Source organism: Amblyomma americanum, chromosome 10 (assembly GCF_052857255.1).
Source record: "Amblyomma americanum isolate KBUSLIRL-KWMA chromosome 10, ASM5285725v1, whole genome shotgun sequence".
Classification (NCBI taxonomy): domain Eukaryota; kingdom Metazoa; phylum Arthropoda; class Arachnida; order Ixodida; family Ixodidae; genus Amblyomma; species Amblyomma americanum.
The window spans coordinates 60846029-60867320 of record NC_135506.1 but is presented as its reverse complement, the minus strand read 5'-3'; the positions used below and the strand labels follow the sequence as shown (position 1 = coordinate 60867320).

The window sequence follows — 21292 nt, the reverse complement described above, 5'->3', positions numbered from 1 at the left end:
CTAAAAATTGAATTTTTTCAGGGGAAGACTCGTTCAAAATGCGCGCCAAAAAGGTTTGTTTTCAGATCATCGATGATTTGGGTCAGGCAGGCATATGGGCTGATTTAATGCTGTTCTCTTTGAAGCGTTACACGATATTTCGATTAGGTTCCCCGGTATTACCACTGATGTTATCAAACCTTACTGCCGGTGTTGACAACCTGACGTCATCCCTGTGACGGCTGCGCCCCTGCGCCGTCGACCACGTGACAAAAGACGTAGCGCTGTGCGCGATAAGCATACTCTGCCCATTGGTGAGTCACCGAGTATCGGGAAAAGAAAACAGGCATCGTTCTTGCACCGGGAATCGTCAGTACATAACATTGAGGTAGGTGTGCATTTCGCGTTTGGCGTTGGTTCGGATCCGGTGACGAAGGACGGTTCCGCTTGCCGTTGACGAAGGCCTTCGCGAGCTTGTATGCAGCGCGAAACAAGGAGGCGGTTAGTGCTCTCGCGTCTGCGTTACCAGACCAGCTGATCAGGCCGTCAAAATTTTGCTGGGTTGACAAGAGGTATACTGCATTTCTGTTATGTCTAAACCGTCGTAATTGTAATTTGGAGAAGTTCGTGATTGCAGCTGTCTTCTGCAATGTATTGCGTTACACTTGTTTACAGACGTCGTCGTAAGGCGATCCTCCCCCTTTTTTATATTTCATGTTTGAATGGCCTATGTTACCTCCTTGAATGCACGGTGTTTTTTCTGTTGAATCTGTACTCGAGTACTGCTGATCAGCTAGCTCTTTATTCCTTTTTTCAGAAGCGTAACGAAACTCGAGGCTTTTGGCTTTGAATCTGCTGTTAATTCAGGGAACGGACTATGATATGCTATTGTTAGGTCGTCGCGTAGTGCTTTCTTAGTTTCATTTTTAGCATACTGATCACACATCTTCGCTTTCGCACATGACGTAAGCTCCTGCAAAAACCCGGGCCGCGTTATCGAACAATAGCGGCTCCGGAGTCGAGCCGATCTGAAGGGTGTCGATAAGAGCATTTCCGTGCAACTCGAGTTGGCCTAGCTTGCTGCTGATCTCACCTGACCATTACTGGTTTTTCTCTGCTACAGTCAAGATGTCGAGCCTGTACCCCACACTAGAGGATATGAAAGTGGACCACATGATCCAGGTGAGCTGTTGCTTTTTTTTTATTTTAATTTTTAGTTCGCTGCTGTTATGCAAGCGACGTATGCCGTGGTTCGCAGGTTGTTTTGGACGCTAGCACTTTGAGTAGTCACAGCCCGGCTGGAGCTGTGCTGCTCACCGCACGGAGCTCGGTTGCTAGTCCTAGACAGGAATAAAGTTAATTAGGTCCAGAAAGGAAGTTGCTGAAAGGCAGTTGTTTTCAAAAAACCCGTTTCAGCATGTTTTTTTTTTTTTTGTACGCTGCTATGTTCGCTTCCAGTTGCAGTTCGCCTGGTTTGATTACCCACTGAGGACTCTTGCTTAATATCCCATTCAGGCACTAATTATTCTCTAAAGGAAGCAACATGTTGAAAGTTTCAATTTTTTTTTTCAACCAGTGGGTCAAGATTGCACACTAAGTTTCTATTCTCCCTGATGCGTATGATTGATGCATGTTTCTGTAGAGATTTCTTATCTCCACATAGCAACTCAACACTGGTTTTGAAAAAGGCGTCAGTTTCTCTGGACTCATTCTTGTCATAAGAACCTACTATGCAAACCATTCTAAAGCACTTATGCTAGCAACATATACAAAAGAAATCGCGTGCTCACTGGTACCATATACCAGAGCTACCATAAAACACAAAAACGTCCAACTTGAAAACATTTGTTTGCTTTCATCTGGTATCGTTTGCTTGAAATGGCACTGCAGACAATTTCTTACTGTCCATATTTGTGAACATTGCGGCTCACAAGGATTTCATATCCTTTAGGCTGTGTGTACAAATGCACATGCAGCTTCTCAAAAGGGTATTGCTTAAAATGTCATTCTGTAATTAATTCTATCTCTGTACAGCCTACTGTTCCAGCGTACCACGTCGTAAATCGCTCCTACTCATTTGGCTGTACAGGTGGTGGCTTTTTGAGACTTGCGAGGATTGCCTCTTCTTAAAGGAAGACTTCTAATTTTGGTGGCATGTTTGCTGCTCTACAGTGATGCAGAAGACACTACTATTCATGAATCATCACACGGTATTTCCTACAGCTGCTAAATAATTTATAATTGAATTTTTCTGTCGTGCTGTTTTGGCTTCAGCAGCAGAATGATGACTGACATCAATATGTGCCAATAGGTCACGTGAGGCATGAAAAAACTGGCATATAATTGCTGTTTCTACATTCGTTGTCATTCCGGCTGTTGAGGCAGGCTATCTTTAGCATTGTAGTGAGTTAAAAACGACGAAACAGCGATTATATTGCAGTTTTTTTCTCACGTGATGCATAAGCTTGGTTTTACGTCACAGGCATCAGTTCGCTGTTGAAACCGAAACTGCAAGAGAAAGAAATTCGGTTATACATTATTAAGCGGTCATAGGAGAATACCACTTGGTAATCCATCTAAAATAATGCCTTACGCATCATTACAAATAAGAAAGCATGCACCCAAAAGTTGTGTGTCTGTAATCCGTTGAAACTCTGGTTTTTCATTGTGGTTGGTGGTAGCATAGGTGTTTGATGCCCTTCCTTTTGCGTGATCTTTTATTTTCTTCAAGCTGTATACTGGTACAGCCTTTTTTTTTTTTATCAATACCTTTAAGGCAAAAAGCACTGCTGAATCAGCACAGTAATGCCTGAGCTCACAAGCTAACATGTCACCTGCAGTGAGCTAAGCACAATGTTTGAATTCATTTGTTGTCGTAGTTTGAACCTTTAAAACGCGATCGAGTGTTTATTCTCTGTCGTTTACGCGTAGGCGCAGACAAAGCCCCTGGAATCATCTGTTCCAACAGCTGCCATTGGTCCATCAGCGCCCGCTCCTGTTCCGTATGGACTGTACCCGTCGGCTCCGGCTGCCTCTGACAAGTTTGGGGCCCTCTATCCCGTCCTCGATGACTACATGGGCCTGTCCTTGTCAAGGGACATTCCACCTGAGGTGACTGCTATGGCAACGGTCTCACAGGTATGTGCTTAAAATGGCCTGCCATGGTGGCTCAGTGTCTGTGGTGTTGTGCTACTAAATGCAAGTTTGAGCACAGTTGTGGTGGCCACATTTTAATGAAGGCTATAGCGAAAATGCTTATGTGCTGAGGTTTTGTGCATGCTAAAGTAGCCCCGGTGGCCAAAATTGTTAGAGCAATCAACTGCTGCCCATTGCTCATCGTTGTTTGCTCAGTTGAGGTACGTAAAAATCGGTCACTGAGATGCATGGAAAGGGTCTGTCTTGTCCTAGGTATCTGTGCATAAGTTATGTTAAGTTGGGGAGTTTTGGGTTTTTATTTTTGAAAAATTCGTCGCGCTTTATTGGTGTTTATTTAAGAACAAATTTTTGACTTTATTGCTGTAAATATTATTGTCTATGAATTGATTAGTTTTTCTTTTTATTTTTTTGCTGTCATTCATGTGTGGTTAAAAGTAGTTTGTTTACCTTGGCCCTTTTGTCAGCACGCACAATCAAGTCACCTGTAATTAACCCACAAATGGTTGTACTTGTAGATGGAATTGCTGTCACCATTACAAAAAAAAAATTAACAGAAGTTACATGACAGATCTCTCAGACAAAAGTGCGGGTAAAAGTTTACATCCAGAAACCGGGCTGACAAGCTATTCTTTAGCTGCTGCGCGCAAAAGGGTAGGACACCATGTGGTTCTAAATGTTGACGGCAGTGATGGAGCTGCCGCTGAACCATTTAAATTGTGGTAGCCAGACACTTTTCTTGTGCTGGTTATGCATGGTTTTGCATCAGTGTACATATGTTCAGCGGAGAAACTGATTAACCAAGTAACTGCTTGAAGAGGCAGAGTGACCAAACAGAGCTTCGGTAGGAGGTTGCATTTGTATTGGTGCTGTCTTCTGTACTGCAGAGGCATTTAAGGTAGCTGAGCAATGCTTCGAAACTCACAACTGCGTTAATTCAATAGCACTTTCATCTCACCGCAGCCCTGGCTTCCATACTTCAGTCAAGAATACTGACCTTTTTGGTTAAAACTAGGAATGTGCGAATATTCGGAATTTTGAACAAGAATTGAACGTGTTTGCTTATCGGCTCCTATTTGACTCGAGGAATTGATATTCGAGAATTTCGTACTGCTTGGCAGTGATCGAATGCGGTGCCTACTTTTTTGAAACTGGTTGTGGCAAAGCCATAATATATGGGCAGGCTGTTCAAAGGTCGAGTTTAAATTGTCAATGGGAACAAAGCTATCTTCAACGCTCTGTTAGTCATTTGAATGCTGCTAGGTTTAGACACGATGCGAAATTCCACAAATGGCCTTTCCCACATACCCGCCACGGTGGCTCAGTGGTTAAGGCGCTCGTCTACTGAGCCGGAGAACCTGGGTTCGAACCCGACCCCGGTGGCCGTTTCGATGGAGGCGAAATGCAAAGGTGCCCCCATATGCTGTGCGATGTCAGTGCAGGTTAAATATTCGGAGGTGGTCGAAATTATTCCAGAGACCTCCACTACAGCACCTCTTTCTTCTTTCACTCCCTCCTTTATATCCCTTCCCTTAGGGCTGGCGGTCACCAAGATATCTGAAGCAGTTACTGCGCCATATCCTTTCCTCAAAAACCAGTTTTCATTTTTTCATTGCCCACATACTACAGTGACGAATGTAAGATGGCCAGCCATCTTGAACAATCACAATGCGAAAGCATGCATTTTTTTTTATGCTTCAGTAATGTGCTTCATACTTAACTCCCACACCCGTGGCACTTGTCCTGTTGCCTTCACAACTCTTCTAGCGTCATTTTTATCAACTGTGATGTGGGAGAGCCCACTGGCAGAATCAATTTCGCATGGAACTCTCAAAGGGGGTCCAATCCGACATGTCACCGTCAGCTAGGTCAAGCGACTGTGTAAAAATATTGCCTCTTGCATAGTGCAGTGTAGCTTGTGAACCTCCAATGTGCGCATAATTGAAGCTGTGATGACTATACGAGGGGCCTCGGATCACTAGGCAAAAAAAAATGAAGTTGGCCACGTGTTCGGTTTCTCAACTCCGCCACCAGCCCGCGATTATGGCGGCTGTCAGCCATGGATTTTCCAGTCGGCCGAACCCAGCTGCACGTTAGTGGTAATTTTCTTTTTAAAAGCAGTCTCCCTATTCTGATGCTAGTGTGTGTTCCCCTTGTTTATGTCCGTGTTGTTCCTCAAGCATGCCGAAACTGTGTGCTTGTCATAGGCTTGTTGGTGTAATTTAACCTTAGGATAATTTGGGAATTCTTCCTGTGCCTCGAAGTTCATATTAGAGAGGTTTTACTACGCAGCATGTTATTTTTATGGGCCAGTATTGTGTCAATTCAAAAATTTCATTTGCTTACTAATTTTGCATGACCACATTGCAGGTTGCACACTGTTATGCTGTCTAATCAGGCAGTATACATTTTTGTGGATGTCTTTGTAGTGTGCTGAATCAGTCTAGTCTTGTTTATTCCGGCTTCATGACCATGAACGATGTTGAAAGAAAAAAATAATGGCGATCTTTTTTTTTATACTGGACTGATATTCGAAGGCACTTTTTCTTCATATTCGCACACCCCTCGTTAAAACCGGATTTTGAATATTTGATTTGGCATACTTTAATCTTACTTTTCTTTTTTTTTTTGTTTAAACTGAGGAGTCCAACACCTACCTGCACTCAACCATGTGCAATAAATTTCTGCAATATGCCAAAGTATTTGTTGTTCATCTTACTTCCACTGGTTTCCATGAGTTCACAAATGGTTGAGGAATGTGTTTGGCATCTATATGACGATTTCGCCGACATTTGTAACAACACTCCAGCTCGTGACTGTTATGGTTATCACACAGTGGTGCTCCAGATGTGAAAGGTTATCGACTCAATTGTTGTTATCAGCATGATAAAGGTGATGACAGATACCAGTGTGTTGAGGACCATTGGATTTACAGCTTTGCCCTGCTTTTGTTCATGCGTGATACGCATCTTTTCTTTTTCGCAAAGAGGTGTGCAAAGCAGTAGTAGTTTCATATTATGGATCTGAACTCTCGTATTATCAGGAGCAACAAAAATGTTTGAATTTTTGTGCTGTTTCACTGTCATCGATTTATTTCAGTTCACTGTAATGAAGGCTGCCTTATATTTGGATGCAGGTAGTAATACAGCTTAGTCATGTCCAACATTCTTGGATAAAAATTTTCAATATTGGAAAACTGTAAGATACTGGTATAGAAATATTGAAGGTAGTGGTCTTCCGGTATGTAGCAAAATTCTTCTTTTATAGTGTTTCCATCGCTCGCATCGAGCAGGTAAGACTGCCATAGAAAACCAATGGAGAACTCTTTTGACTATAGCAAAAATATTCTAGCGTGCCGAGGAGAGATCTGCGATTGATTGTTGATTGATTGTTATAGTGAAATCTTACAATATATGAAAAAAATTGTGCGCTTAAACTCTTTTCAATTCAAAAATGCTTTTGTCCAGAATAGTTGGGTATGGTTTGGCCATAGTCTAGAGGGTGCCACTGTAAACCTCAAAGGTTGCAAACACATTGCACCAGCCTTGTACGGGCCAGCTTCTGGGGTCATTTCAGATCCCATTTGCGTGTGTACTGGCCGCGGTGGCTCTGACTTTGATATTCAGCTACTGATTCCAAGGTCATGGGATCGAATCCTGGCCATGGTAGCCACATTTCGATGGAGGCAAAATGCAAAAACGCCAGTTTGCTTTGCGATGTCAGTGCACTTTAAAGAACCCCAGATGGTCTATATCAATCTGGAACCCCCCCCACTATGGTGTCCCTCAAGCCTGTGTGTCGGTTGGGGGCATTAAACGCCACAATTTACAATTTTCATTTGTGTAAGGCCACTCTTGCTCAGCTTGATTCACTTCTACATCATTTATGCGGTCTATTGGTTCCAAACCCGTCTTCTTGCTTCCTGTTTTCCGCAGAACCAGGTGGCTGTGCCGCAGTATATGGGAACTGGCAGCCTCTCGAACATGGTTGCACCCATCTCGGGCTCTTCCCTGGGCCTGAAGAGGGCGCACGTCAGCCACGGGATTCGTGAGGTCACTCTGTGCAAGGACCAGAAGGGCAAAGTGGGACTTCGTGTCCAGGCAATCAACAAGGTTAGCCCAATGGCCTTTCCTCAACAGATTTACGAGATCAGCGTGTCTGGTATTTCCACATTCTGTCCGTTGTGTTTTGTTGAACCGTGCAAAAGCAAACATTTGTGCAAACTTCATTTTTATGAACAACTTCTAATTGATTTAAATTTGTAATAGCCAGAAAAACATGCCAGGTATGTGCTGTAAATCAAGTTCCTGTTAGATACAAAAAAAAATTTTTTTGCTCATTTAGGTGCATTTTCTCCGCAAGTAAACAGTCTTCAGTGCAGCTGTTTGTGTTTTCCTTGCTTTAAGGCAGTTCTTTGAGGTGGTGTACAAGCCCTGGTGGATGGCTTCAAACTATATTCATTACGATAGAAACCATTTCTCTGACTTGACAGACGGCACATTCAGCCAAGCATGATCAAAATACCGTGCGAGGCACTGTTACCTCACTCCAGTAATTTACACTAGTACCTCTGCATGCTGCTTCTGCCTTTAAATGAAAGAAATCTTGGCAACAAGGGCAACAGCTCTTTGTGCTATGCGATACATACAGCTTATTCTGTAATACAGAGGTGTATTAGAAATTCAGTCAGTCTTTCTACAGCGACTGGATCACTACCGCAACCTGAAATAGGGCAAAGCTGTCTTGCAGGAAGAGCTTAGCGCCATGCTTTCCGTTAAGGTTTCTTTTTTTTCCTGTTCTCAGCCGGCCTCAGGTGTTCAGGAATCCATTGAGAGTTAATACAACCCACGTGATCTTGTAGGGACGGCATCTGCATGCCATCAACGCCGAAGTACTAGGAATGATACCTCGAGTTCAGTTCTCCAAGGTTATGTAGAGAAGAGTCTGAAGGAAGAAATAGTTTTGTGACATGGACAATGATAACACCAGAATTGACCAGACAGGCACTGCAGCGGTGGCTTAGTGGCCTGAGCATCCGCCTCACATGCGGGAGGTGCGGGGTTCGATCCCCAGTGCTGCTGGGTACCCACAGGTGATAAAATGGGCATAAGCTTTCCCCTGCCTGGTGCTCTGCTTCTTTAGGGTGAAATGCTTGGGAAACGGGTCTTTGACCCCACCTTGAGTAGAAGAAAATACCTTGTGCCATGGCGCTGTTTTGCCACAAATGCCCTTGCACCATAAAAATCCATCAGAATTGACCAGACAGAGCATCATCATGTGTCCAATAGAAAACATGCTAAAAAAAAATGGGAGCTTTCAGTGTTCCACTAATGCATTTAATTATTGATTTCTCCCAGACACAACGAGAGTATGCTGCCTAACAAGATTGTCACTGCTCCCGATTTTCAGAGCTCTGTACAAGGTTCCTCTTATTGAAGTGTACTGCTCATCTTGTGTGTTCAGTGTTGCTGTTATGCATATTTTTTCCCTGTGCTGCTGGTTTTGTTTATATAGTTTTTGTTCCTTTCTGTTGCTGTAGGTATCCCAGATGAATAAATAAATGTTTATTTAATATAGCTCAACCATCTCTCTATCTCCTATGCAGGGCATCTTTGTGGTGCTGGTGCAAGCCAACAGTCCTGCTGCCCTGGCTGGCCTGCGCTTTGGGGACCAGCTGCTGACCATCAACGAGGAAGTGCTCGCCGGTTACTCGGTCGACAAAGTGCACACGCTCATTGCCAAGGCCAACCCAGAGCGCATTGTCATCGCTGTCAGGGACAGGTGAGCCTCACAAGCAGTTTCGTTCTCTTCCATTTGAGCTCCGCTATGCTCGGTAGGGTTCTGTAGAATGCCTTGCCTTACTGTGAGCTTATGCGTATTGCCCGCATCGTTTCCTATGGAAAGAATTGCTTGTCTTGGTGTATGTAACCAGTACACACCAATATGATGCCTTTATTTCTTATTTTGCTGCAAGAATTTTTTTTTTTCGCCCAGTTTTGCACTCCAATGAATGTTTCACTCAAATTTACATTGTTCCATTCCACGTAGATTTGTGCTTTATGTTGCATGATTTTTCTTAAACATTCGTGCTTTCCAGTGATCTTTATTTTCCCCTCCAAGTGCTCTGAATGGGGCAGGCCTGTTCTTATAGCTCAGTTTCGATGACTGTGCAAGAATGGCCTTCAAGCACACCCTCCGTCTCTGTTTCTCATTTCTGCAGGCCGTTTGAACGCACCGTGACGATGCACAAGTCAAGCACGGGCCACGTCGGGTTCGCATTCCGTGACGGCCGCATCATCTCCCTGGTCAAGGACTCGTCGGCAACGCGCAACGGCCTCCTGGTTGACCACCAGCTTCTTGAGGTGAGCACACCTTAACATGACAGCATTGAGCTCGTGTGTCCTATGCATTTCTGCTTAAAGAGCATACTGTGTTGGGGGCATGCTTTGAGTGACAGAAGTTGTCGAGGCCACATTGGCAGAAAGGTGTCTCATCACATTTTCTTTTTTTTCATGTTGTAAAGTGACCGAACTGACAAGTGGCATGTTTTTTTTAGCAAGATCCTTGAAGCTAAACATTATAGTTTTCGCTAACAGAGCATTTGCTAATCTGTGACAACCAGAAGTTGTAAAGTGTGCTTAGAAAATCCAGAGAAAAATTTACACGCAACTCTAATAGTGTCGCAGGCCACCAACTAAAATAAACTGTTGGACAATACGTAGCTTATCTGCCGCACCTGTTGGATTGACTCTATTTCCCATGCACAGGACCAAGCTTGGAGAATCTACGTAAGAATGAACTTGGGGTAGCCTAGTTTATAATTGCAACTTTTCGGTTACTCTGCTGGGTGTTGTTCCATATGAGGAAATTCGTTCACCATTGTTTGCTCTGCAGTAGAAGCAGATATTACATTTTGTTAAATCCAAGCCATCTGTAGGGCTGTGTACTGTTTCCTCTCTTTTTTATTTGTGCCCTTTTTTGTCTGTATTTCTTTAACCAATGTATGTACTTCCCCCAAACAGCCTGTACAAACTTCTTCAGGTGAATGAATGAATGAACGACATAAAATTAATGCTGCACTGCTATTTGTTTTTGGGCTACTTGCAGGTGAACGGCCAGAACGTGGTGGGAGTCAAGGATCCCGACATAACCAAGATCATTGATGGTGCAGGGAATGTCATCACAGTGACAGTGATGCCGTCATTCGTCTATGACCACATGATCAAGCAGTAAGCGGCTTTTTGTGCTTCTCGACTGAACAAGCAACCTGTGGCTCAGGCTCAAAACACTTGCATTTAAGTTGTTGTTTTTTTTCAAATGCTTTAGCAGTGTGAGCCTCGTTTCCTGAAATTATGTTGTGTATTGTAACCAGAAGGTTTTGAGGGCATAGCAGATGAGTGACAGGAAGAGGCACATTTAATAATGCCTTTAGGGGAAGTGAGAGAAACTAGCACTCGTGCCTGGGCCACCATCGTCAGAGAAATGAAGATGCAATCAAATGTGAATAATGAAAGCAAGTTTAAGAACACGAAAATTAAGAGCTTACCAAGCTTCACTTTGGGACGTTAAACCCCCATAAAGCATAAACTCAGTCATATACCGTAAGTCGACTCGAATGTAAGACAACCCCCCCAAATCACATTTCCGAAAAATAATTAAAAAAAATTCCGAGGTTGTTTAAGCTTGGCCTTGAATAGTTGAACGCGATAGCATTATCCAGCGGCCGCCGTTTATCGCCAGATGCTATTGGCTGCCGCGCGCGGGCGTGCCCGTGGGCACATTCCAAACTGAAAATGTATTAGTCACTGGACTACTCGTTCACCCTTGCGCCATCGTCCTCACTAGCGCTGCCGTCGTGATCGCTGCTGCGGTCCCACAGCACGTCGTTCTAACGTTGTTATCCAGCAAAATCCCGCACTTCGCAAACGGCCACATCACGACATCGCATGGAACCGCTGAAAATTTTCCTGACTGCAGCTGCCACACCTGTATGACCCATTGCGAACGTCGAACTTGCGGCCCGGCGTGCAACTGTTTGTTTATTTGGCGAAAAAATGGCAGCCATCTTCAGTGTAGTCGTGAACGAGCGCCGGTCGCTTGCCGCAGCTGGAGCACGAATGATGACTGACGAAGCACTGTATTAAAAACTTGTTAAATGCGGCCGGCAGTAGCCAAACGCGTCAGAGCCAAAGAGAAACTACGCGTGGATGGCGTCGGCTCTTCTGTCAGCTGCCGTTCCAAGTGGGGGTGCCACCTCGATTGAAACAACGGCCCTTCCATCAACTATCAACGCTCCCTTGAGCGCCGAGCGCGCATTTGAAAGTAAAAAAGAAAACTTGTTGGACGCTTGAGCTTCCTGTAGAACGCAATTGCGTTATCGGGCCGCCGTTTATCAGCAACTGCAGTCAGTAGCCACGTGTGGAGTGCCAGTTTGCTGCTTATCGATAGCCGCCATCGGCCGCCGCTCGCCCGCGCGCACAGGGAGGGTATGCCAGTTCTGCCTGTTGGCGTAGCAGCTGCTCAAGGCCAGCACCAAGAGCGATGCGACGGAGCCATGCAGCAAAAATGCAACCACGCTGTAGCATGCCTGATATCTCGTTTGTCTCGCCTTTACTTATAGTGTGATGTTTTCGTTTCAATTGTAAGTCGACCCCCCCACTTCGGATTTTCAAATAAAAAAAAAAATAGGTCGACTTAAAATTGTGTAAATACGCTATAAAATTGGAGGCTTATCAATGTTAAGCCCAGTGGATGCGAAGCATGGCTAGGCGTTCTTCACGTTCTTCATCGGTTTCCGTAGCACGCTGCAGCCTTCGTTTTGCATTCCTATTATTAACGTCCTTAGTGTTTGGAGGCATCTTGACCGCATACACGCCCGGCGCAAAGACGCTGGCGCGGTTGCGGGCACAGACTGACGCGACGGCGGGCGCGCGCCGCTTCATCCCTGGCGTGACGTCACATACCACGTGATGCAGCGATGGTGGCGCCGCCGCCGCGTCGCGCGCGACGGCGCGAACCGAAGCGTGGAGGCCTCCGCCGGGCGACGTCCGACGGCGCGATATGAGGCCCCATCTGCAGCCGGTGTGACGTCATCACGTGACCCCACTTCAGGGTCAATGGTGGCCACCGCCGGGCGTCGCGCGAAGGCCCGAAACCTACGTTAATATGCTTCGCATAATACTCGAGAGAAGCATGCTGCCCTTACTCGAAAGGGGAGAAAAAAAGAAAAATGGCGTTCTACTGTACCCTCCCTACTGAATGTATGAACTCTCCGCACTTGACTCAAAGCACTTTTAAAGTTCCATAGCCAGTTTGCTCAATGTTCAGCGCTGCTGAATTCTTATGCTGCTGCTCTCTACAATTCCAGCACGTCCGGGGGCATGCTTAAGAAACTGATGGACCACTCAATCCCCGACATCTAAGCACGACGCTTGTTGGAGGGCGTGCCCAAGAAATCCACCTTGCATCGAGTTCCGTCGAGCGAAGTAACAAGCCCCATCTGGCCGTGCACAGTTAAGCCGCCATGCTGGAAGTGTTTTGATGGGCCATATCCTCGCCATTTTCTTTTTAATGGCTGATGTCTAGTATTAAGTGCTGTTTCTTGTGCTGTGCTTTGCAAACATTTTATTGCTGTGCATTTGTTACTTTTAATGCAGTAAACTGGCACGGCAGAGGCTTGATGGCTGTCTCCTCTGCTTTCCAAATAGCTGCTGAAGGAAAGAATCGCTCACATCACACCTGTCTTTTCTTATTAGCAATTTCTCTCCAGAGAGCACCTTATCTGATATGTTAACATTGAGCAGTCGCCTGTCTTGTGTAAGTGCTGTCTTGTGAAAGTGCTGCCATTTCATTGTTTATTAGCAGCATTGTGTCTGCAACGACCATAAGTTGGATTTTTATATATAGTACTTAGAGATGGCAGTGACACCCTTTCAGGTGCTGTTGATTGCAGCTTGCAAGATGAGTGTGCCCGATAACTGCCCTCTGGTGGCAAGCAGTGCTCCTCTGGCACCCGAATATACCCACAACTGCTTAGCGTGCGAAAGAGGGAATTTGTTTCATGTACGATTATCACTGTGGTGGATTACGGTGTGATGCTTAGGCGTAAAGCCCCTTTTTCTGCCTGCCAACTTGCAAAAGTTGTAGTTGTGCTATTTTCATTTTTTTTTTTATGAAACAGTACCATTGTGTGTGAAATATATACTTGCTATTGTACATTTCAGTGCAATTTTATTTTTGTCTACCCATGTGCAAGAGGACAAATGATGTGTGATATTTATTGCCCCCTACACATCACTGTTTTTTTGTGCCTCCTTTTAATTGCACAAAGTGTTTTGTATAAAACTACTTGCATGCGCAAGTTGTGAACATGCGTGTTCCGCCCTTATTGCTATTATGGCTCAACAGGAGCCGCGCCGTGCCACACTTTCTGCTTAACACTGCTGGCATTACACATTTCTTCTACCGTTGCTTTTGCCGCCGACCTGATGTATCCCATCTGTGTGTGACATTTTATTTTCGATAGTGTATCATTACATATTCAGACCCCTAACTCTTTTTCGTGGTTACGGGGCACCACAAAGTCAGTAAAGTTTGTGATGGACCTGCCTCTGGGTGGCTGTGAAAGCTGTGCTTTGCATGTTGTTCCTGCGCATTGCATTAGAGTAGAATGCACTGTGCGATGTACGGTTTTTAACTAAAGATACTTATGACAGAAAATGGCGTTTGGCTTCGTTTCTTTGTTAGCACTTTTCGTGCTTTTAAAAGTGTCGCAGAAACATAGGATGGAAGAAAGAGCTCGCCGCATATGTGTACTTAACTCTTTACTTCTACACAGGTGCACATGCGCACGCACACGCACCCACTAGTCAGCTAGCCCCAGTACCTGGCCAGCACTCCTTTTTAATATAGTTCTATTCAGGTGCACTGCATAAGGATCCAGTTCTTTCTTAAAGCTACAGAAGTCGGTGAGCACACAGGTGCTACTGAAGGTACTGAAATGTGCATGAACAACAGCTAGATAGGTGGAGGTTTCATAAAGCCAGGATACCATGCATGAGGCTTCTCAAAAGTAGTCAACACTCATCTACTCTGAAGTAATAACGGCGAAAATTTTCAAGATTTCGCAGCGTAAACCAAGCGCTTAAATAGATAGCGATAATAGCGAGTCCCATGTGGCAGCTGCTCCTGCTTCTTCCTGCAGGTCCTCGACCTCGTTCTGCTGGCCATCACTGGAAAATAACTCGTCTTGCGAAGCATGAAGGCAGTGGTGGGGGGTTCGCATACGCACTTACTAGCTCATTGGTTAGCGGCCTGACCTGTGGGGCATGCAAAACGCCGTCCAGTGGTCCTACAGCGACAGCTGTTAACGGCTCTTTTCCCGGTTCTGCGTCGGCACAGGCATAACTCGAAAGAGAAACGAGGCGCAAAGGGGAGTAGCACTGCTTGCCACAACACAAGGGTGCCTTGATGTGCACGATGGGGGCCATGGGCTCATTGGGGCACCCATGACAAACTTGTGCCATAGTCTATGCACAGTGGCATGACCTGGTGCATGCACCATTCGAACCTGTGTGCATACAGGGTGCCTTTCGATAGCACAGTGCATTCAACTGCATCTTGGGTTACACAGCTGTAGCCGACAGTTATTAAGGTTTTTAAAATTAAGAAAGTTATTACAGGCAAGATTTTAGGGTATGCGAATGCTGCCACGAAAACCTTCCGCGATAAGCAGTGATTAACAGTGGTGCCTGTTGGTAGTTTTTCATGAGACTTGAAGGAAACTTTCAACTTGTCCGATATGTCGAGGGTTTAATGTGTTTGAAAAGAAAAGCATGGAAATTTGAATATAACGCTGTAATGTGCATTTTTAGGGTGAAGATTCCACAACACTGAAAGCCTGAAGATTAAAAGCCCACATTTGACCAACTCCGGTTTCAGCAGATATTAGCAGCAGCACACTTAGATGTAAAATTAAGTTATTGTAGTTTTGTTACGGTACAATAGCCGAACATTTGAGTGAGTAGGGTTGCAGATCTATTGGAAAATTATGAAGCATCAACTTGTGGCATTACAATCTTGTTGTGACAAGAACATGACTATTCGACTTGAGTTGCTGCAGGAAGGAGCCCAAAACCTACCTATGTCATTCACCTATGCTATTCCTGTCTCGAATCATCAACTGCATGTAAAAAATGAACTTTAATTCACAAAGAAAGGCGGAGGTTGGCCTCAGCAATGAGCCTATTTGCAGAGAGGTGGAGGAGGTTATCAGGTAAGAAGGGTGCAGCAACTCTCGCTCTCGGCGGACACCTGAATGACGCCATGAGGAACGGGATGAAGGAGGGAAAGGTGCCCCTTCAGTGAGGAACGTGGGAGAAGGCCTCGACTACTCACAATGCAGACAGAGAAGTGTAGCCCGGGCACAATTGCCAACAGACTTGACACAGTGCACAAAAGCTGGTCAGCCTGGAAGTCGTTCCAACATCTGGCCAAGGGTCCAGTATTAAGTACTCTATCAGTCGAAGCTCTTGGATCATACCAGTTGTGAAACTGCCTAAAAATAAAACTAGTTGCAGGGGTTTTTACAGGTGCTTATGAATAGAGGTGCCATCTGAAAGCGGCGAATGAAAGCCATTGCCATTTACCACTGCCATCACTTTTTTTTGCTTGCTTTACCTCTTGATTTAGCTCACAGACTGTCTAGAGTTTTCGTTACCAGGCCTAGTTTAACGATTTTGTTGGCAGGCAGTTGTGCGTTTATCAGTAAACTTGGGACAGTTTACGTTGTTGACCATGGGCATTGGGACGGTCTGTAAACCCACAAAATTTGGTCCACTCAGATGTCCCCTTTTTTTTAAACTATATACACTAGTCCCTTGGGAACACGTTTAAAAGAAAAGGAACATCGACCAAAGGTGGTTATCGGAAGTTTTGCACTGGCAAGAGCAGAGAGCTGCGCTGCCAATGGCCATGAGAAGCGTCAAGCAAGCACCCAGCGTCAGTCGGCTGTAGCGTTGCACCTAAACCTCCGACACATGTCATAGCTCGCATCACTTGGACCCCAAACCACCAGGGGCTTTATCTTGCCAACACCCATTAGCCAAACATCCACACTCCTGGGCTCAGACATGAAACATGCTCCCATATGTGCAGAGCACTCACAAATGTGGAGCGAAGTAAGGTATCCGTCGTTTCTTACAGTGGGTTTTCCAACAAGACTGTGATGAAAGATCAGTGGCCGATGACTGGCTACTGCCTTGGTAGTCGAAACGTAGCTCCTGCATATGCAGGCCAAAAAAAAACAAGGGAGCCAATTCAAGTTCGGAGAAGTGCAAAAGCTAAACAATTCACCTTTGACCTCTAAACAGTTTTTACAAGCTTTGGGTACATTCATTAGGGCAGACATTGCTCTTCCAAACCCCAAGACCTGTGATCAGCAAGACAGTCAGTACCTGCTTGAAACACGAAGCTGGCTGCAGAGTTGCCCCATCTGGCGAACAGGTAATCCGGTCCAGTCACTTGAAGAAAATAAAGTTTGTCAGGGAGGGCCAAAACATCAAAAGCACCTACTGTGTGCTATTTTGTTAGTTTTCTTGTTTTTAGTCTCCAGCTGCCTCCAATTTTGCAGTGAACAAGCCCTGCCATGCTCAGCCATGCGACTGAAAGCAGTGACCAAACAGAGAAAAATAAAATCTGTAAACATTTTATTTTTGGACAACTTGCACATGGTTCTCATGAGAGAGCCATACACACAGGTGCCATTAAAAAAAAAAAAAGAGGAAAGCTTGCTTGAGGGGTGGGGATTGCTTCTTTGGCGCATGGGATTTGCCCCACCCTGCAGCACCCCCACCCTTTTTTTTTACTTACTCAAGGTCGCAGCACTACTACACTTCTCACACAGACACGTCACACAGCTGCAGACACACTCTGGGCTACGCAGGAAAAAAAAAACGATGCAACACTCTCCAAACTTTGCGTTTCCGCTGCCAGACTCTGGACTACTGTCGTGCGCAAAGTGGCGAAAAGACATGAGCTGCTCTCCAAGTTCCAGAAGGAGGCGCCTATGAAAGCTCATACATTCTTGGTAACCCCCTCACTCTGGCAGCCATTCTATTATTGCGGCAGATTGTAACAGCCGGCGCCTAAACCAGTTTGTCTACGCGAATTTCAGCTGGGGAGAATGAGAAAGATGAGCTTGGTACAAGAGTGGTCTTCACACAGACCAAAAGCTACAACTATGCAAACGCCACCTTGTGTTACTGGCTAGCTGCGCACGAGAGAGCCAGAGTCCAGTTATCACAACAAAAGGAGGTTTTTTTTTTGCTCTAGGCCAGTAAAAGCGAAGACAAAACCTGCACAATGATTGACATTAGCAATCATACAAAACAAACCAGGACTGCCACATTTGCAGCCACCGTTACCGCGCCTACGGTTTTATTGCCCTGGCGTAACCTTCCCCTGACGCATAGACTCAATGGAGATCAACTCCACCTTTTCCTCAGGCAGCGCGTCATCGCGCCGCCGCACTGCTACGTGTACATCATCTCAGCCATGACAGACATCTTCCGCGGGATGTAGACGAGGTTCTCCAAATAACTCGCGAGCTCGTCGACAGTGGTGTCGTCCATCCTCGCCTGTTGCGAGCACGTCCGGTCTGGTGTAGTCTGCACCTTGGTGGTAGAACTGCACGGAGACATCATCCCAAATGCAGAATTTTTAGACATTTGGAGCGTGTGGCCCCTTTTGTCCCAAGCGACTCATAGCAGATGTCCAACTTAAGCCACATCGTACCCACCACATGCAACGCTGCCATGACTACTGCCCTGGTAAGGAGAGTGAAAAGGCATGCTACACGAAAAGCACTGACACAGCTGTTGGCGGGCGCTTCACATACAGGAGAAGAAAATGCAAAAACTGCGGATGTTGGTGTGCGCTTCACATGAATGACAAAGACACTGCGTGTAAGAGAGCAGAGAAGGAAGATGCAAGGAAACGGTGAAAAAAGCACGGATACTTGTGTGCAATAATACATGCCAAACTTTATCGTTCATGGGCAACGATTTTGGTTGTAGGTGACGTTGAGCTTTCAGTTGGAAACACCAAAAGCTACACTGAAACGCATGCCATTCGCTGCATGTAAAGGTTAAAAAGAAAAACTGACAGTGAGTTCATACTCTGCAGAACTCGTCAAGTTTTGCTAGAAAATGACAAAATGTAGTCCCTCTTGCAATGCAATGGTTGCTGCATTTCATACACATGCAACCACACAATGAAAGCAGCAACCCTTTGTAGCTGCACTATTAATGCCTCAAAAAAGAGTAGTAAAGGCACCTGAGCTTTCCAGCAACCATACTGAAGAGAATTACTGTTGAACGTCAGAAGTACAAGTCATTGCACTTTTATCACATTGCACATTTATCACAGCACAGTATGCACATTCTTGTCTTTACTCTTCCTACAGTTTAAGCACATAATGTTGCTTCTATATACACACATGCACACTGCTTAGTACTCATTGCACTACACATGCAATCACATGACCAGAAAGGAGCATTCTACCTGAACACAGGCTCTGCACAGAGAAAACTATAGACTGCTCGCACGCCATCTGTTGGAGCAGCAGTGCACATCAGATCGCTAAGGTTTTCCGGTGGCCGCCACATGCTGGCGCCACAATGCTACGTCAAGCAAAGAGGATATGAAATGGTTCCAGAAATCCACGCATGACGTGGGTTTCTCAACAGAATGCAGACACCGCCTTTTCCACTGAACAGGAGCCTTAAAGCTGTCTCTTTAATGCTGCGTGCAAAGTAGGAGGTGGTAAGTACACACTACCTGACAGTAAGACAGCTTGACGCCGAGGGTTCCAGACTGGCGTGCTGCAGCTGTTCAGAGACAGCGGCCAGCTTTTGCTCCGCGCCGCTCTCCGTGGTGCTTGTCGACGCGGACCGTGACCGGAACTTGCGAAGCGGACCCGAAAGGTGGTTGTGGTGATGGTGGTGATGGTGCTTTTGAAGTCCTGCCAATGGACGACGGCTTTCACTGGAGGGAGGCAGAAAAAAAAAAAAAAGTTTGACAGGAAAATATTTGCCGAGACAGAAAGAGACTCAAGACTGGGTAGAATTTCCACTCAAACATTGTACTGGAACAAAAGCATTCTTCCGCTAAAGTACGCCATTTGCAGCGAGGCCTTGTTTTTGTGAAAGGTTAAAAGTAAACCAGACAAAATTCCAAGCACTACTACAGCATGTCAACTTTTTAGGGCACCAGTTTACAGACATTTCCACTGCAGTGGCTCAGTAGTTAGGGTGCTAGACTGCCAAGCCCAAGAATGCAGGTCCAACCCCGGTCACAACAGCGATGTCTCAATGGAGACGAAATGCAAGGTGCCCATATACTGTGCTATGTAAGGGCACATTAAAGAATCTCAGGTGGTCGAGATTTATCCGGAGCTCTCCACTACAACATCCATTGCCCGTGTGTTGCACTGAAACATTATACCCCACATACCATATCAGTTCGCAGATATATCTTATACCTGTAATAACATGTCAGCGTATGGTACAAAACTGGTGCACAGAGGTGCGAATAGACAATTATGCTATTTTTTTGACATTTTACAGATGCTAATAACAGCCCAGTGGGCCTTTCACACATGCCTGGGCGACAGATCTAATGAAGGCAGCAGAAGCAGCTATGGGCAAAGCAGTTTCTACCTGGTGAGATTGACCTTCAACTTTTTGAATGCTGTCTGCAGGTCGTCGACAGCTGGTGGGTGCTGCAGCTGCTTCTTGTCCATCTTGTCAACATGCCTCGCTTGTTCAGTGCCAATCACTGCAGGCCACAGAATGCAGAGGGGGGGGACAAATGAGTGTTGCTTGCTTTCCGCTCTAGTTTCTGCGATTGTCTTCCCTTATCTTTTGTCCATTTTCATTTTTTTAGCTGACAGCAACAGCATAAGCATATCCAACACATAACAAAGGTATGCAAGCAGAGATTTACAAAGCGGGGCAAGAATATGCACAGACGCACAGCCAAGTCGGAACAAGTGGTCCCGTGCGATTTGCGCTGATAACAAGTGGTAGAATACCGTTATGTAACCCGGTCAAGGCTGAATAAGTAATCCGAAACAAAAGGAATGTACCAAACGTGATAACAGGCTACATCGCCCACATACATATCTGCACTGCGCAAACCGCTGACATAACACGTAGCAAGCGCTGATTGACGCAAACACTTCCTCTCGCGAAGCATGCGCGGCACGGACGGACGCATGCACAACAACCCACCTGCTGGAAATGACAACCTCGTGCGCGCGCTTTTTCCCGCGCCTGAATCTCGATCATTTTAAAAGCACACGGGATAAATTCTGCGTTTTGGGCATGACTCGAATGCTGCCTCGTTAATATGTCGCTTCCATTTTTGTAACGAATTGGGCTAAGACTGGGTGCGTTCTGCTAAGAACGACCTTTCTGTGACAGGAACACAGTTCACACTTCGGGAACGATGCCCAAATTCGACGAAGCCAGCACGTTCCTGTCTCCTGCTGGGCTGTGGAAAGGCGTGAAAGAGTCGCGTCAGCCTAAAACCAAGTCTCGCATTGAAAGAAACGAAGAAATCGCTGTCCAGCAGCGCGACTGCGGACGACAAAGAACTAGGTCACTTCCTGAGAAGTCGAAATGGAGCGCATCAGTAGGTTGCATTTTGAACTGCGGCCCGTCACTCACCGAGACGTCGCTTTAGCGACTGCATTCATGCCCTTGGCTAAGGCGTCAGAAAAAAAAAAAAAAAAGATCCCACCCGTGGCTCCGAGCTACAATCCGCCAGTCATCACTACTGGGATTGCGCGAGCCAAGTTACGCGCGCAGGGAGCGCACTGCTCTTTCACTTTTTCTTCTCCTAACTCTGAAGAACTCACCAAAATGAAACGCTCACCGTTATGGACAGTCCTTTGGGCCTGCTCTTTCGCGTGACAGCCGGAGACCGGCTACATAATGTCGAATTAGCGCAGAATTTTTGACGTAAGGCTACCTACAACCACAACGCACCACTTCGTCGCAGGACAAGCATATGGCCATTTCTATCCCATGATGCAACGCGCGTTGTTGATGATTTTCAGCTATCTCATGCTGTTTGATAAAGTCGGTTAGGAACCACT

At 45.7% G+C, this 21292-nt stretch overlaps 2 protein-coding genes across 6 annotated transcripts; one reads left to right on the top strand and one right to left on the bottom strand.

The window, feature by feature from the left end:
- Nucleotides 1-377: 377 nt before the first annotated feature.
- On the top strand, nt 378-13851 carry LOC144107512 (syntenin-1-like). 3 transcript variants are annotated; one of them, XM_077640543.1, is made up of 8 exons: nt 378-480; nt 1103-1161; nt 2911-3117; nt 7068-7244; nt 8738-8913; nt 9353-9494; nt 10240-10361; nt 12500-13851. In XM_077640543.1, exons 2-8 carry the CDS (start codon nt 1108-1110, stop codon nt 12552-12554), a joined length of 933 nt encoding a protein of 310 aa, XP_077496669.1. In that variant the 5' UTR covers nt 378-480; nt 1103-1107; the 3' UTR covers nt 12555-13851. The 3 variants fall into 3 exon arrangements, with proteins under 3 accessions (XP_077496669.1, XP_077496668.1, XP_077496667.1); XM_077640542.1 differs by having other exon boundaries at nt 396-551; XM_077640541.1 differs by lacking the exon at nt 378-480 and adding an exon at nt 614-662.
- On the bottom strand, nt 13139-21228 carry LOC144107513 (uncharacterized). Of its 3 annotated transcripts, none has more exons than XM_077640545.1 (4): nt 21070-21228; nt 19851-19968; nt 18970-19176; nt 13139-17817 (listed from the first exon to the last, which is right to left on the bottom strand). In XM_077640545.1, exons 2-4 carry the CDS (start codon nt 19931-19933, stop codon nt 17664-17666), a joined length of 444 nt encoding a protein of 147 aa, XP_077496671.1. In that variant the 5' UTR covers nt 19934-19968; nt 21070-21228; the 3' UTR covers nt 13139-17663. The 3 variants fall into 3 exon arrangements, with proteins under 3 accessions (XP_077496671.1, XP_077496672.1, XP_077496670.1); XM_077640546.1 differs by having other exon boundaries at nt 16822-17817; nt 21053-21204; XM_077640544.1 differs by lacking the exon at nt 21070-21228 and adding an exon at nt 20862-20967 and having other exon boundaries at nt 16822-17817.
- Between the last annotated feature and the right edge of the window lie 64 nt (nt 21229-21292).